This window comes from Pinus tabuliformis, chromosome 9 (genome assembly GCF_031772625.1).
Source record: "Pinus tabuliformis cultivar Carrire ecotype Pingquan chromosome 9, CPIR1, whole genome shotgun sequence".
Taxonomy (NCBI): Eukaryota; Viridiplantae; Streptophyta; class Pinopsida; order Pinales; family Pinaceae; genus Pinus; species Pinus tabuliformis.
In genome coordinates this window covers 250,517,019-250,533,539 of record NC_142307.1, presented here as the reverse complement: position 1 = coordinate 250,533,539, position 16,521 = coordinate 250,517,019, and the positions used below count along the sequence as shown (strand labels likewise).

At 37.7% G+C, this 16,521-nt stretch overlaps 1 protein-coding gene across 1 annotated transcript; it reads left to right on the top strand.

Moving 5' to 3' along the window:
* The first annotated feature begins 5,217 nt into the window (after nucleotides 1-5,217).
* On the top strand, nucleotides 5,218-6,137 carry LOC149148135 (uncharacterized). The gene is made up of 4 exons (XM_089446093.1): nucleotides 5,218-5,306; nucleotides 5,536-5,589; nucleotides 5,665-5,715; nucleotides 5,828-6,137. The coding sequence occupies exons 1-4, from the start codon at nucleotides 5,304-5,306 to the stop codon at nucleotides 6,050-6,052; spliced, it is 333 nt and encodes a 110-aa protein (XP_089302219.1). The 5' UTR covers nucleotides 5,218-5,303; the 3' UTR covers nucleotides 6,053-6,137.
* Nucleotides 6,138-16,521: the final 10,384 nt, after the last annotated feature.

Genomic DNA, 16,521 nt, shown 5'->3' with positions numbered 1-16,521 from the left:
GTTGTTTAAATATTACAATTGAGATTCAGTTTCCAAGATTCAGTTGAAACTGTCAACCGAATGTACCTAACTTATTTTGTCAGTTCTTTTTTCTTGTAAACAAAAAGTAAACAGCTAGCTAATTAATTAACTACAGAAAAAGTTTATGCTCCTAATCTGATTGTCCTTGTGTAACTTAACAGTAAATGAAAATAACTTAAATAATAAAAAGAAAACACAGGTTCCAACACCTGTTCATAACCACATGTCAATCACCCAGACAGTTAACCACTCTCTGCCTCTTCTGAGCTGGATGCTCCTGCATCAAGCTCCCGGGGTGGCAAAAAGTCATGGCTCCGCTCCATGAGATCCTCGACTGAAAAACCTGCCTTCCGAATCTGTGTCGCGTCAAGCCACGAACTGTCCTCAATTGGACGGTTCTTCCACTTGACTAAATATCGCAGATATTCCTTCCTACGTGTGCGTCTGGCTACCTCTGTGTCGAGAATACTCTCGATCTCAAGGGGCTGTGCCAAGGGCATCTGTCTCATCCAAGAACTTCCATCGTATTCCGTGTCCCGTGTTGGACTCACTGTTGTGTTATCTGTAGGATCAGCCACATAAGGAAATAGATCCGCCACGTTAAAGATAGGCGAGATTCCTATGCCTGGTGGCAACTGCAGTTCATATGCATTTGCAGAAAATTTGCGAATGATTTTACAGGGTCCAATCTTTTTATATTTCAGCTTATTATATTCCCGTTTTGGAAAACGTTCCTTGCGCAAATGTGCGAGGACTTCATCCCCAACATTAAATTGAACTTCCCGTCTTCTTGAATCAGCTCGCTGCTTGTATTTTTGACTGCTGTCCTGTAGCTTCAACTTCACTTGTTCATGTAAGTCGCTCATTGCTTGGGCAAAGTCTTCCCCGTCAGCACTACGTTTTTCGAGTTTTCCCAGATCTCGTAACTCATGCACTCCGCGAGGATGCATGCCATACAAAATCTGGAAGGGACTGTAACCCGTGCTGCGATTCGGAGAATCGTTGTACGCGAACTCTGCCTGAGCAAGCACGCGGTCCCACATCCGTGAATTTTCGCCAATTAAACTCCGCAGCAGGTTTCCCAAGCTCCTGTTCACCACTTCAGTTTGTCCATCAGTCTGTGGGTGGTAAGCGGAGCTGAACTGCAACTGCGTGTCCAACTTCTTCCACAGGGTTCGCCAAAAATGTCCGGTGAACCTTACATCCCTGTCGGAAACGACGGACTTCGGTAGACCATGTAATCTAACAATCTCTGTGAAAAACAAGTGTGCTACGTGAGTAGCGTCACTGGTTTTCCTGCAAGGTATAAAATGTGCCATTTTCGAAAACCGGTCTACCACCACCATCACTGAATCGAAGCCTCGCTGAGTTTTTGGTAATCCTAAGACAAAGTCCAGGCTGACCGAATCCCATGGTCTGCTTGGGATGGGCAGTGGCATATAAAGGCCTGCATTCTGGCTGTGGCCCTTCGCTAATTGACACGTTTTGCACCTGCTCACGTACCTCTGCACGTCACGTCGCAATTTCGGCCAAAAATAAAAATGCTCAACCTGTGAAACTGTTTTGTCTATACCGAAATGTCCGGCTAGACCCCCACTATGCTTCTCCCTGACAATGTTTTCCCGCATTGAACAATCGGGAATACACAACTGTCCTCCCTTAAACAGTAATCCCTCCTGTAGATTGTAATCCAACCACGGACTACTATTCCTTAACAGGGGATTTTGACAAGCCTCATAGGCCTCCTTAAATTCTGCATCTGATTGATACAGATCTCTCAAGTGCTCAAAACCCAGCACCTGCACCATGCTCTCCTGCAAGAGTAAAACTCTTCTGCTCAACGCATCTGCTACCTTGTTAGACTGTCCGCTGATATGTTTCAACACAAAGGTGAAACTCTGCATATATTCCACCCACTCTGCATGTTTGTGGTTCAACTTGTGCTGCTGCATAACATACTGCAAAGCAGAATTGTCAGAAAACAATACAAATTCATTTCCTAACAAATAGTGCCTCCAGTGCTTCAAGGCTTGAACAACCGCATAAAATTCCTTGTCGTAAGACGAATACTTCTGCCTGCTGTCATTCAACTTCTCACTGAAATAAGCTACCGGTCTGTCCTCCTGACTAAGTACTGCTCCAATGGCTGTACCGCTGGCATCACAACGAACTTGAAAAAGTTTGTTGAAATCCGGCAACCTCAAAACCGGCCTCTCAGTGATCTTTTTCTTCAAAGTTTGAAAACTGCTTTCTGCTGCTTCAGTCCAGCAAAAAGGCTGATTTGCCTTCTTAATTGTGTCCAACATAGGTGCACAGATCCCGCTAAAATTCCTGATAAACTTCCTGTAGAAGCTTGCTAAACCATGAAAACTTCGAACTTCGAACAAGTTCTTCGGAGATGGCCAGCTTACGATTGCTGCAATCTTTTCCGGATCCATCTTCAATTCATTTTCTGCAATTACAAACCCCAAATAAACTAGTTCTTTCTGAAAGAAAGTACACTTTTTCAGGTTTATCAGCAGCTTGTTCTGCTGTAAACTTCTCAAGACACTCCGCACATGTCGGAAATGTTCCTCCTCCGTTTTACTAAAAATCAATATATCGTCTAAATAGACAATCACAAATTTCCCTATAAACTCCTTAAGTACTTCATTCATCAGTCGCATGAACGTACTGGGTGCGTTGCTTAACCCGAATGGCATCACCAACCATTCATACAGCCCTTCATTTGTCTTGAAAGCTGTCTTCCACTCATCCCCCTCCCGGATTCGAATCTGGTGATAACCACTCTTCAAATCAATCTTCGAAAAATAGGCTGCCCCACTCAAGCAGTCCATCATGTCATCCATTCTCGGTAATGGAAACCTGTACCTAATCGTAATCTTGTTGATGGCTCTCGAATCTGTACACATCCGCCATTCACCACCTTTTTTTGGGGCTAACACCGTTGGGACTGCACAAGGGCTCATGCTCTCTCTGATCAGCCCTTTGTCAAGCAATTCCTGCACCTGTTTCCGGATTTCCTCATGATCCTTCGGGCTCATACGATAAGCTGCTTTATTTGGTAAACTCGCCCCAGGTATAAAATCAATACAGTGACTGATGCCTCTCTTGGGAGGTAATTCGTCCGGAAGATCATCCACTACAATATCTCCAAATTCCTGTAACATCTGTTGTATCTCCTCTGGTAAATCCGAAATCTTAGTGTGCAGTACCACTGTCCTTGGTCTCCTTACCACAGCAAAATTCACATCACTGTCCTCTATCTGTTTTAAGAACTCTTTTCCTCCCAGCAGTAGTGCTTTTACCCCACTGGCTTCCGCTGTACCTTCCTCTTTGATGGGTACAAGTGTATGCTTGATTCCATCTTTAACAAACTTATAACAGTTAGTTTTTCCATCATGAATTACCTTCCTGTCAAACTGCCAAGGCCTTCCTAGTAGGATATGGCAGACATCCATTGGCATAACATCACAAACAATCTTGTCCTTATACCTGCCAATCTGGAACTCCACCTCGCACTGTTCATCAACCAATAGTTGATGTCCCTTTTGCAGCCACGACACTTTGTAAGGTGTGGGATGTTTCAGCTTTTTCAATCCCAGCTTCTCTACCATTTCTGTGGCCACCAGATTATCCGTACTCCCGCTGTCAACAATCAGCTTGCAACACTTCCCATGTGACTTGCATACTGTCCGGAACAAAGCTTTCCGTTGATCCGGGTCCACCACCTCCTTTGCTGGTTTCAACAGCACTTTATTTAGCACCAATGCTTCACCGGTTTCCGGTGCATTCTCTACTTCCTGTGGCGGTATCTCTGCCTCCTCCGGCTGGGCAACATAGGCTCCTCTTCCACCTGTTGGTTCACCTTCAGGACATTCATACGATTTGTGCCCCCACTTGTGGCACCGATAGCACTGGACAGTCCCTCTGCCCCGACCATTTCCTCGCCCTCGCTGGGCTGGTCGTCCCCCTCTAGTGCTGTTGTCCTTTTCTGCTGTTCCTGCAGACTTGGAACCACTACCTTCTTCACTGGAACCTGTACCTCTGCCCCGGCCAAAGGTCTTTCCCTTTCCTCTGCCAGATCCACCCCCTCTTCTGGCATTCTGCTTCCTGTTTATTTTTTCTTCTGCCTTCAAAGCAAACTGATATGCTTCGTCCAAAGTTCTGGGGGAGAGAACACCAATTTCATCCAATATCTCCCCTCTCAGTCCATTCACAAACCTTGCTGTCTTCTCGGGGGTATCCTCCATATACCCTGCTCTCAGATTCAATTTGTAAAACTCTTCAGTATACTCTTTAATCGTCATTCCTCTCTGCCTCAAATTCTGTACCTGTCTGTACAGCATAATCTGGTAGTCTTTTGGTAGAAATTTCTCTTTCAGTTTTGCCTCCATTCTGGCCCACTTCTTTATAGGCTGTTTATGTAACCTTTTTCTTTCTGCCTGAATGCTGTCCCACCACAAGGATGCGTGTCCTTTCAGCTTCGTGGCAGCGAACTTCACCTGCTTGTCCTCACTGGTTTCCTCAAATTCAAAGTATTTCTTTACTTCACTCAACCAGTCCAGCAACACGTCCGCCGACAGACTCCCATCATAAGTGGACAGTTCATGTTTTGGCTTATGACTGGACAGCAAAACCGATTTCAACAACCGGAGCTCAGGTGTCACCCCTTCGAACTCATCTTCCGGTTCTGCCACATCTTCATCACTGTCATCTGCGGGGTTCCTTCTTTCCCCGGCTTCTACCGCTGCTAATCTTTCATGTAAGACCCGAATTTCTTCCCTCAGTCCGTCTTCCGCTGCTCTGCGAATGGCTCTTCCTCTCCCTCTTCCTCTCCTGCCAACCTCCATTTTATTTCTGTTCCCTACAACTTGGCTCTGATACCAATTTGACGAAAGCCCTTAAAAGGACCTTCGGATAAATCAATTTAAAACAACCATAAATTAAACATATGTCCACGGGGCTGCCAACTCCGCTGTGTGGACTCCAACTATGCTTGGCTCGTGGTTTATTACACGTCAACAATAATTAATAAGGTGGAAGTACATCCGACCTTTGGTTTTCGCGACAACTGACTTCACATTAAACGTTTCTCCATTCGAGGTCTCGGTATTCAATGCGCTCCGGGTTATGTGCTCTTTCCCTGTTTGTAACTTCTGCTCTGGCGTTATTTGCTTTGTTATGCGGACCGACAATGTGTTGGGAGGGTTTTGGAACTTGTCACTGGTTTTCTGAATCGGGCGAGATGGTTTGTGCAAACCCGCGCATTTCCTCCAGCAATGGTAAGCTTCCTCCTGTGTATTCAACTGTTGGTTTTTCGTTTCGGTCGTCGGCTTCTATTCCATTTTGTTTCACTCTGTCAGTGCTCACATTCACGATTACTGTGTATTTAATTGCTTCCGGTGACAACCTTCAGGTTTCTTCTCGTTTCAAACGCCTCTAGCTATGCTTTCTGTTCTTTGGTGAGGTTTCTTGTGGCTAACTTCGACCAACTGTCGATTCCTTTTACAGGCACGCCCAATCCGAGCTTTCCTTATCGACGGGGCAGTCTACGGAGATGAACAGGTATTCTCCTCCTCCAGTTTCAAACCTCGCCGCTTTACTCTGCCATTCTAACCTTCGCTGCCCCTTTGTGAGCAGGAATCATGGCTTCTCGAAACCCTGGCTTTTCTTGTTTTTCCCAGCTTCTTGGTGAGTTTCACTCCAAATATTTAACTCTAACTGTTTCACAGTTTATTCGTTCTTCATTTGCTATCGATTCCTATTAATCCGTGCTATTTTGTTGTTGTTTGTTTCTGTGCAGGTTCCCTCCGTCAGTTGGAACCCCGGCTCGTTCTTGCTGAACTTCAAACCCTACGGTAGGGTTGCCTTCCCCTTCAGTCCCGTGTCTGGTCCTATGTTCAGAGTTCCTGTCTGTCGATTCTATTGTTTCGTTGCGCCTGTAGGCTGCAAGTCTTTCACAGGAATGGAAAGTCGCTATGTTTTAGATGTTCATAGGTTTCTTTGTTCAACTAGATGGTTTCACTAGTTTTTCGAACCCTGACTCGGGTTATGTAATATATTCGTCCTTCCTGTTTGTTACTCTGGATGAACTCTGTTCTTTTATAAAATAAGCAAGAATGCTTTTCGTAGATTTGTGAAAGAAAATTATATTTGCTTCAGCATGACATGGACTCACCTGGTAATTAGTAGAATGCTCCTTCTGGATTTCCTGACTGTGTCGAATAGCAAATTATTCCGTATGTTATATGGTTGTAGACCTCGCTCCGTTACTCTGTTCCTATCAATAAGTAACACAAGGAGAAAAAAAACAAATTTCTGTTTCTTTTCCACACACTGTCACACGTTCAATAGATTCCAATTCTCATATGTATCATTTTAATCATCATGCACACATGGCTGTTACATATCATTCGAACTGAAAATTTCACACGTAATTTCTCAGTATAAAGAAAAAATGACTAAAATAGTCTACAGGTCTTGGCAAACAGATAATTTCTGGTTTCTATTTTTGTTTTCCAGATTATCTATTTTTCTCTATTATCTTGAGGGAAGAGATCGAACCCCTCACCTGTTTGCATGGTTGGTTAAATATTACAATTGAGATTCAGTTTCCAAGATTCAGTTGAAACTATCAACCGAATGTACCTAACTTATTTTGTCAGTTCTTTTTTCTTGTAAACAAAAAGTAAACAGCTAGCTAATTAATTAACTACAGAAAAAGTTTATGCTCCTAATCTGATTGTCCTTGTGTAACTTAACAGTAAATGAAAATAACTTAAATAATAAAAAGAAAACACAAGTTCCAACACGTGTTCATAACCACATGTCAATCACCCAGACAGTTAACCACTCTCTGCCTCTTCTGAGCTGGATGCTCCTGCATCAACCTTGCTCACACCAGATTGTGTATTTTGTGAATGAACAAGTATTTTGATATTTCATGGTTTTGAATGTTCATAATTTTTTATTATTTATTGTCGTAGTGTAATTTTTCATCATGTAATGATTAAGTTTATGTTTTGCATCAGTGTGCATGTGTATATTAATTTTTTTGTTTTCAATATTAATTGTTCGATCACCATTCTCAATCTTTTAGGAATTTTTTGAAATTCAAATAGTTAAATGGAGTAGTTTCTATATTAGACAAGCTCATCAAATGTGTTTCTTCCATATTAATAAGTTAGAGTATTGACGACTAATTCTTTAAGGAGACGTGAATGGAAAATTCGTTTATGTGGTGTATGGAAACATATTTGAAACATTTAACGGTGAAGTCATAAATAATAAATTCAGGAGTAAGATCTTATCAAATGATGGGAATTAACTCTACAGATCTACTACATATAATGTTTACAAAATGAAAAAGGAGAGATTCAAAAGAGCCAATCAGATTCAAAAGAGCCAATGACTTAACTAAAAATAAGTAGTAACCCAAAATAATGAAGGTGTATGGAATTATGGAAGGGGTTGTGTTGGAACTCAATGAGATAGATAAGGACTCTAAATTAAGACGCAAGCCCTCTTACCATAATAACCTCTATCACCCAAACTATTGATAAAGGTATATAGTTGAGTTAGTTTTCAATGAGAAACATCATAAAAGAATTTGGAAATATTGGAAAAGAATTCAATAAAGAAGGTTAGGAAATATAAATCTCTGATCTTTGTTATCTAAGTTGATGGTAAAATTCTTTTTATTTAGTAGTATCTCTTACAAAAAAAGATTAAAAAATCAATTAAGCATTCCAACACCTAAAAGGAAAATGATGAAAACATTTACGTGCACATTCCTAAAAAATAATGAATGAAATTCAATTTGAAGAATAATATTTTAAATTATTGATCAATGAATCAATGTCGATCCAAATTTTGTCCCAATAAATCCTACTATCCAAAGAGAATACCTAAGGTCAATGTATATCACATACAATTCTTGGTAGATGTAAATAAAGTTAATTAGAAGAAGAACCTGAACCTATAGAGTGTGGGATTAACACATAACATGGGATGTTTATGACAACAATTTAATCTCAGACAAAAAAAGCATGGATCTTATTTACAAAAACAAACATAGAGAGAAGTAGGAGGTTCTTAAATATGATAATGGGATTCCAATGATCCTAGAACCTAACTACAAACAAGCATTAACCCAAAAGAACAGAGGTGTGTGGAAGTTAGGAATGTGTGTTGGACTCTAATTAACTCCAATATTATGTGTTACATGTCATTCCTTGCTAGATTGGTTTTCATTCCTAGAGTGAGGAGAAAAAATATTCCAAACTCGTATCCTTCAAGGGGGTTTCTTTAAGAATGAATTTATCCTTTGTAGTGACATTTAAATCCATAAGCGTGTGTGAAACAAATAAAAGTCTTAGGACATTGATGCTACAATATGATATTTTTCCATTATTGTTTACTTGTTTCTCGCGTAATATTTTCATTGAATAACATCATCATCAAGTGAAATTGTTATAGCAATGGCTTGTAAAAATAGATAACTATATAACAATGGCACTCTCTACCTACATACTTTAACATAGAAATTGTTATTTCAAAATTCTTAGATTGTCATACCAACATCCAACAATTAAAAAGGTTTAAAATGAACCCCAGACCAAACAAAAATTTATTGATACAAGAAACATATTATTTCATATTGGTTAGCATTTATTGATTTAGGATTACATGGAGAGCAAACTTTAGAATGGAAAAGATATGTTTAGAGTTTATATAATGAAAGATTTGAAGTCGCAAATGTGGAGGATAGATTGAGGTGGAGTTTAAACACAGAGGAAGGAGTTGTCCAGGCAAAAGATGCATATGAAACCATTTTTTACTCAGCTTTGTGTGTTTTTAAAAAATGTTGGCATAAGAGGATTTGAAAATGGAGGTTTCCTTTAAAGATGGAATTTTTTTGTTGGATGTTGTTGGAAAATAAGGTTTTAAGTTAGAATAATCTGAATAAAAGGGGTTTTCTTGTCTGAGTATTTGTTCTCTCTATGGTTCTAGGGAATAATCTATTTCCCATATTTGTTTTAGTTGTAACTTTAGATTAGGTGTTTGGACTAGCCTAGCTAAAAGATTTAGCTTTTTCAACTCTCGGAGTGGATCAATTTTTTAAGATAGTCTTTAAATATGGATATCTTCTAAACCTAGTCATAAAGAGTTGTTGGCCTTGGGTTTTTAGAGATTTTGGACGAACTAGAATTTAGGGGTATTTTAAAATATGAAAATGTCAATTGAGGTGGTTTGTAATAAGATTTATGAAATTTATATGGAATTTAACTAACAATTGTTAAAGGTCCAATTATCATTTGTCATTATGATATTGGATACTTCATCATCAAATTAAACATGTGGGGATGGAGGGGATGGAGGAGTGATTAAGTGATTAAATTCTCATCTTCATAGAGTTTTGTTCTATGGATAGGATGTGCTAAAAGGAATAATATAAAGGCTAAATTAATGTAATTTTGGCTAGTGCTATATTTTTAGTGTTAAAGAAAAAGCATTTCTTACAATTTATTTGAGATTTAAAATTTGTAATTGATTAGTTATTAGGTGCTTCAATGCTGTAGTCTTTGTTTAAAACATTAAATACTCAAGATTCACGACTTCAAATCTTCCTTTCAGATTTTATCATTTGAATTTACAGGGAACTGAATAGTCTAGATGATGATTTGTCCCTAAAAAGGGCATGATTTCTTTTTAGAAATTTACAAAGATTTTTTATTGGATGAAAATGGAAGTTTACGAGATTACTAATTTTCAATATCCTATTTCAATAATTAAAGTTTGTGTATCAAATAATTGTAATATTATTCTTACTATTATATTTTAGTTGATGAAAATTTACCCAATATATTTTACTTTGTGAGCATTTAGGCAATAGAGCTATTTATATTTAAGTGTATTTACTGTTTTTGAAAGATGATGATTACCCTATAATATATAGATATTTTTAAGTTGCCTTTGATTCATCCGTAAATCATAGGGACTTGATTTTTATCAGTTGCAAAAAAATATACGCTTACTACTTACAAAATCCATCTTACCCCTTGCTCACCATCCGACGCTAAGAGTTGAATCCATAGCTCTTTTATTTCATGGAATAGAACACACTCCTAGAGTGTTCCTGCCCCCGTCGATTCACGCACAATTGGAATCCATTTGTTCTCCATTTCAAGTTGGCCGTGTCTAATAACATCCCCACTGAATTCTCGTCGTTTGATACATCAGTTATTAGTATATTACAGAGAGCATGAGATGGCAACTATGCTAGCGTGCAACTTGTCATTCATGGCATCAAGCATTTAAAATTAATTAATTTTATATTAAATTATAAAATATATTTTAATTTTATAATTATTTTTATATTTATTTAAAAATAAATTGGTTTAAAATTTTAATTGGGAAATAAATATAATTTATATATATATATATATATATATATATATATATATATATATATATATATATATATAATTTGATTAAATTAATGAATATATTAATTAATTAATTTTTCTTTTCTGTTTGGAGGATATCTTTGCAGGCACTATGGGCTACATTAGCAATAATGCAGCATACCTGTTCTCCTTAAACAAATATGTTTTTTATGTCAAATTGTTGGGTTTCAATAAACTTATTGTTGAAGAAAAATTTCACCTAGTCTTTTCCGCGTTAGAAAAACTTATGAATGGAAAAGATTTTCACGTTGTTATTTCATCTTTAGAAAAACTCATAAACAACTCATGGGTGGAAAATATTTCCTCTAATTGGAGGCTTCAAAATTAGCCTTCCTCAATTTCCTTTTATTATCTCCTCACACATCAAGCACTCAAGTAACAAAGTTGCAGAGTATTTAGAAAATCTAGCATGTTCCAAATCAAATTTTCTTATTTCCTCCACTTGGACCACCATGGAATCTTCTTCTTTGGTGCAATGAGTTCACTATCTTATCTGCGGCATTCCTCAAATAGGTGGACAACCTCGAATGGGTTGAGGAACACTGGCATAACATGGGAGGGGATGGCATCACCACCATCACCCCACTTAATCGAGGGGGTAGACATGCACACATCCCTCCATCAATTGTCCCTTGAAAAAATTTATGATGCTGCATGCACTGACATACAATACGATGCCAATAACGACTTGAGGTGGCAATGTAAGGAAGGATCTAGATGGCTACATAGTAATGAATTTTGAGGGAGGTTGCAGAGTTACCTTTTGTTTCTCAACTACATCAAGAGCGAGCTTTTTCATAAGGCACTACGCTACTCAACGAGGTGCTTTGCTTCCTCTCATTTATGTTTCCATCCTTTTTTAAGGGAAAGGAATAGGTCCTCCTCACCCAACCTCCCCCATTAAGGTTGATTCCCTGCATTTATTTGGCTGGAAAGATAGTTTAATGGTGTGGTTTGGTAAGGAGGTTGCATCATTGGATGGCATGGCTGGATGGATGTAGAGAAGTGTTGCCTCAGAAGCCCGTCGCGACTCAATTTTCCTCCTACCAATCTTATTGGGTTAAAAATATTCTCCCCTTCAACCATGTCTAGGCACTAAGCCCATAGATGTAGAGAAGCCTCGAGCAAATATGAAGGAAGATCCTAGGCTCACCTTTAGGCTCATAGAACAATATGTCTCTTTCATTTGCACATCCCACCTAAAATCCAAAATGAAATTCAACTAACATCTACAGAGGTTTTAGCTGGCAAGGATAAATGCATAAATGTTAAACTAGTGGCCTATGTGGCTAATTGGGTGCCATCTATTAGACACACTAGAGGCTTAGATACTATTGAAATTTACTGGCATATGAACGTTTTTTAGGAAAAGTCCTCCTCAAGAGGCATGGGGAAAATTGTGAGATTCTAGATAAAAATGGGAAGACAAATTAGAAATGAAACTTGCCTCTTACAGGTGAGATGAGCTACAAATGGAGACTGCCCAACCAGTACTACTCTCGCTCTGTTGCATTATTCATCAAATCCATAATAAATAATATTACATTCAATTTAGGAGATCAAAACTATCTCCTAGAAAATAGGAACTAAATCTAAATTAAGACACACACACACAACCATGAAACAAACTTTCTCCATTAATTTCAAGTCTCCCCCTTAATGGAGAAAGAATTCACCTACACACCTAACATCATGTAAAAAAATTCAAATTTGATATTCCCAAGAGGCTTGGTGAAGATATCAGCTACATTTTCTCAAGTGTTAAAATATTCAAGAAAAATCTCTTTGGACTGAACCTTTTCTCTAATAAAATGAAACTGAGTATCTATATGTTTTGTGTTTTTATGAAAATCATAATTATTTTCCAGCTTGATTGAACCTCGGTTGTCACATTTAATCACCATAGCATATTTTTGTTCTTTTCTTGAATCTTGAAGAATTCTTCCCAACGAAATTTCTTCACAAGTGGTTGCACATACAACTTGATACTTTGCTTCATCTGATGATAAAGTTACAATACTCTGAGTTTTACTATTCGAAGAAATGACCCCAGATCCAATAGGAAAAGCATACCCAGTTATAGATCTTCTATTGACCAAATTTCCAACCCAATTTGAATATGAATAGGCTGTCAGTTTAATATAAAAAGAATCAGTAAATTTAATGCCAACATTTGTGGTTCCATTAAGATACCTTAGGATACCTTTTGTTGTCGTCTAATGATTTTCAAGATATTTTTTCATAAAATGACTCAGCACACTGACTAAATATGCTATGTCGAGTCTGGTTATAGTCATATAAATCAAAATTCAGACCATTTGTTTGTACATTGTAGCATCCACCTCTGTAGAACCATCATCACTCTGAAATTCAACATTCTATTGTATAGGTACTAAAGCAGTTTTACACTCATCCATTTTAAATTTCTTCAACAATTCCATGCCATACTTTCCTTGAGTAACAAAAGTTTTTTGAACATCCCTCCAGACTTCAAGACCTAGAAAATAATGGAGTTCTCCAAGGTATTTCATTTCAAATACATGTGACATGTGCACTTTAATTTCTTCAATCAATTCATTAGAATTTTCAGTAACAATTAAAACATCAACATATAAATAAATCAAAACAATCTTCCCCTTTAAATCAAATGTGGTATACATATTTGGATCATTTTTGTTGCTCTTATAACCATGTTGTAAGAAGAAAGAGTTTATTTTCTCATACCGATATCTAGGAGCTTGTTTCAATCCATACAATGCATTTTTTAATTTATAACCCAAATGTTTTTGCCCCTTTTTAATGAACCCTTGAGGTTGTGTTAGATATACTTCTTCCTTCAAATATCCATTTAGAAAATAATATTTTACATCTAGCTGGTGTAAAATCTAATGGTAATTTGTAGCTAGAGCTATTAGCATCCTAATAGTATTTAACTTAGCTATAGGAGAAATAGTCTCCTCATAATCAATCCCTTCTTTCTTGAGTAACCTTTGGCCACCCATCTAGCTTTATACTTGTCTACACTACCATCTTCTTTGAACTTATGTTTATATAACCATTTACAACCTATGGGCTCTTTTCCTTTTGGCAGTTCAATTAATTCCCAGGATTTATTTTTAGTTATAGACTCATACTCTTCTTTCATAGTTGACCTCCATTCTTCATACTGATTTTTTTTATTATAATTCATGGGCTCAGCAACATTTAAAACACTAGTCATAAGAGCATAATATTTGTACATTTCTGGGAAGTGAGTTTGTCATCCTGATCTCCTTGGTAGCGGACTTGCCTCAATTCTGTTCTATGTGATTTCTTGCTCACCTTTCAGTGGAATTCGACTGTAGAATATGTCCACATCACTAGATTCCTCTTTCTGCTACTACTGTTGTAAATGACTATCTTTGGATTCCTTACTACTGTCATCAATCATTAAAGGCATGTGCCACTCTCCATAATGTCTATCCTTATTCCCTTCATCAACCATTTCATGGAATATAACATCTCTACTCGCAAATACCTTGTGAGTAGATGGATTAAACATCTTATACGCTTTTAAATCGGAACAATACCCTACAAATATTAATTTTATAGCTTTAACATCCAATTTCTTCATATTTTATTTAGGAATGTGTGCAAAAGCTCTAGAACAAAATATGCTAGAGTGATGGATTGCGGGTTTAAAATGATACAAAGCCTCAAATGGAGTCTTGAGATCAAGACACCTAGTTGGACTGCTATTGTTTAACTAAATTGGAGTAATAATAGATTCTACCCAAAAACAATTGGATAAGTTCTTACCTTTCATCATGCTATGTGCACACTCCACCAGAGTTATGTTCTCTCTTCTTGCAACCCCATTTTGTTCTAGAGTGTGGGGTACTATAAACTATTGTACTATTCTAGATCTCTGCAATATTTGATGAAGTTCCCAAGCTTGTATTCTCCCCCTTGATCTGAGCAAAGGATTTTAATGAACTTCCATGTCTTCTTTTAAACCATATTTCTAAATTCTTTAAAGTACTTGAAAGCATCACTTTTCATTCTAAGAAAATATAGCTGGGTATACCTTGTACAATCATCAATAAATAGAAAAAATAGTAAGATCCACCTGAGGACCTTGTCTGCATAGGTCAAAAACTATCAGTATGCACAAGTTCAAGTATATCTTTATTTCTCTTATTTAAGTTAGAGGGAAATTAATCCCTGTCCATTTTTCCAAGTGAAAAACCTTCACAATCAATATGTTCATTTCTTAAAACACGAATTCCATCAACCATACCTTGATTCTGCAACAAAAATAAATAATGAAGGTTGAAGTGACCAAATCTTTGATGCCAAATATTCTCGAATGTGATAGTCAATTAAGTTAAATCTTGATATGGAATACTTTTAACATTCAACTTATATAGGCCTCCAATTCGTACTCCTTATGCAACTGACTTCTGATGAGCTAGTAAATCCTTTACAACACAATAAGTTTTGAAAAAATCTACCTTTAAATTTTGATCTGTAATCGTGGATACATAGATAATTTTTTTTTAATCCCAAGCAATACATGACATTATGGATGCACCTAATATTACCATTAGGCAGTATCATAAGAATATCTCCATACCCTTTAATCTGATATGCTCTATCATCCCCTAGGTAGTTGTTAGCACCATTTATAGTCTCCTTAAAATTTTCATACGAGTGTTTATTACATGCCATATGATGGATGCTCCAGAATCCAGTAACCAAGTTCCAACCTCTGTTTGGTTGTGTTATTCTTTCCACTACTAGCCCATGTAGTGAACTAGGGGTTAGAGTGGGGGCGAAGCTCCCCCTTCATTGTGTCGATTGCCCAGTGGGGGGGGGGGGGGGGGGGGGGGGTCACAGTGGGGGTGACAGCCTCCCCTTCGTTGCATCGATTGCACAGTGGGGGGGGTTACAGGAGGGGCGGCAACCCCCCCTGTCCAGGAGGTTTTAAGGGAGCGGGTAGCCCCCCTCTACAGGGTCTGGGGCAATGCCCTAGGAATTTTTTTTGGACCCTATATTAGGTTGGGCGGACCTACGTATGGTTTCGTGCATGATTTTCGCACATGGTTTTGGATGCGATGGTTTTTAGTCCATGGTTTTGGATGTGATGGTTTTCGGTCCATGGTATTGGATGCTTCGGCATGTATAAATATGTATTGTAACATTGGAAGGAACATAATGAAAAATGAAGCTGGTAGTCCCAATTTTCGGATCCAGGGGAAAATCTTTGTGTATATGTGTTTTATGTGTTATGCTCTCGCACTGTTTATTTTGTGTGTTTTAGAATTTGTATGCAGGTAATTTCTATACAAGGTTAAAACCCACAGCCACATCAGTCTCAGCAAAAAGAGAAGCATAAGACATAAATAATTGAAGATCGTGATTCATATCTTCACCAACAAAATGACCTGTACGCCTCTTGTGTCTATGTATTTTTTCATCATTATTTTTCTCTAAAAATATGAAAAGTTCTTCCATAGTTAAAAAACTTAATTCCTAAATCATTTTTGCTCGATGACATACATTGAAATGGATGTTTCGGATATAGACCACTACTTTTATGTCCTCCTCCTGGTTTCCCTTCGAAGAACCTCTTATTTTCCACCAATGCTAGATCTGCATTCTTAGGCTTTAGATTCTTACATCTCCCTTCTTCCTGCATCAAAATCCTTGTCAACTCTTCAAAGGAGGAAGATTTCTCCCTTGTAATTTCTCCCCTATGTCACCTAACTTGTCTTTCAATTCTTTAATCCGTGAGGTGAATGCATTAAAAGATTCATTCTCTTCCATCATAATGGAGAGAATAATACTCTTAAGAAACGACACACGAGTTATATTTTTTGTTCCATACAAATCCTTGAGTGTCACCCAAATCTCATTAGCATTTTTGCAGTCTTGGATATGAGGGATTATATTGTTTTTCACCGACATATTCAACACCTTAAATTTATTTTCCCTCTTTTCCTAATGTCGAACTAATGTGGTTGTGGCACCACTAGCTACAATCGGC

What these genes read in the sequence shown, in the direction of transcription:
- LOC149148135 (XM_089446093.1), top strand. An exon ending in CAGTCTACGGAGATGAACAG is followed by an intron (nt 5,590 to 5,664) that starts GTATTCTCCTCC and finishes CTTTGTGAGCAG; the next exon opens with GAATCATGGCTTCTCGAAAC. An exon ending in TTGTTTTTCCCAGCTTCTTG is followed by an intron (nt 5,716 to 5,827) that starts GTGAGTTTCACT and finishes GTTTCTGTGCAG; the next exon opens with GTTCCCTCCGTCAGTTGGAA.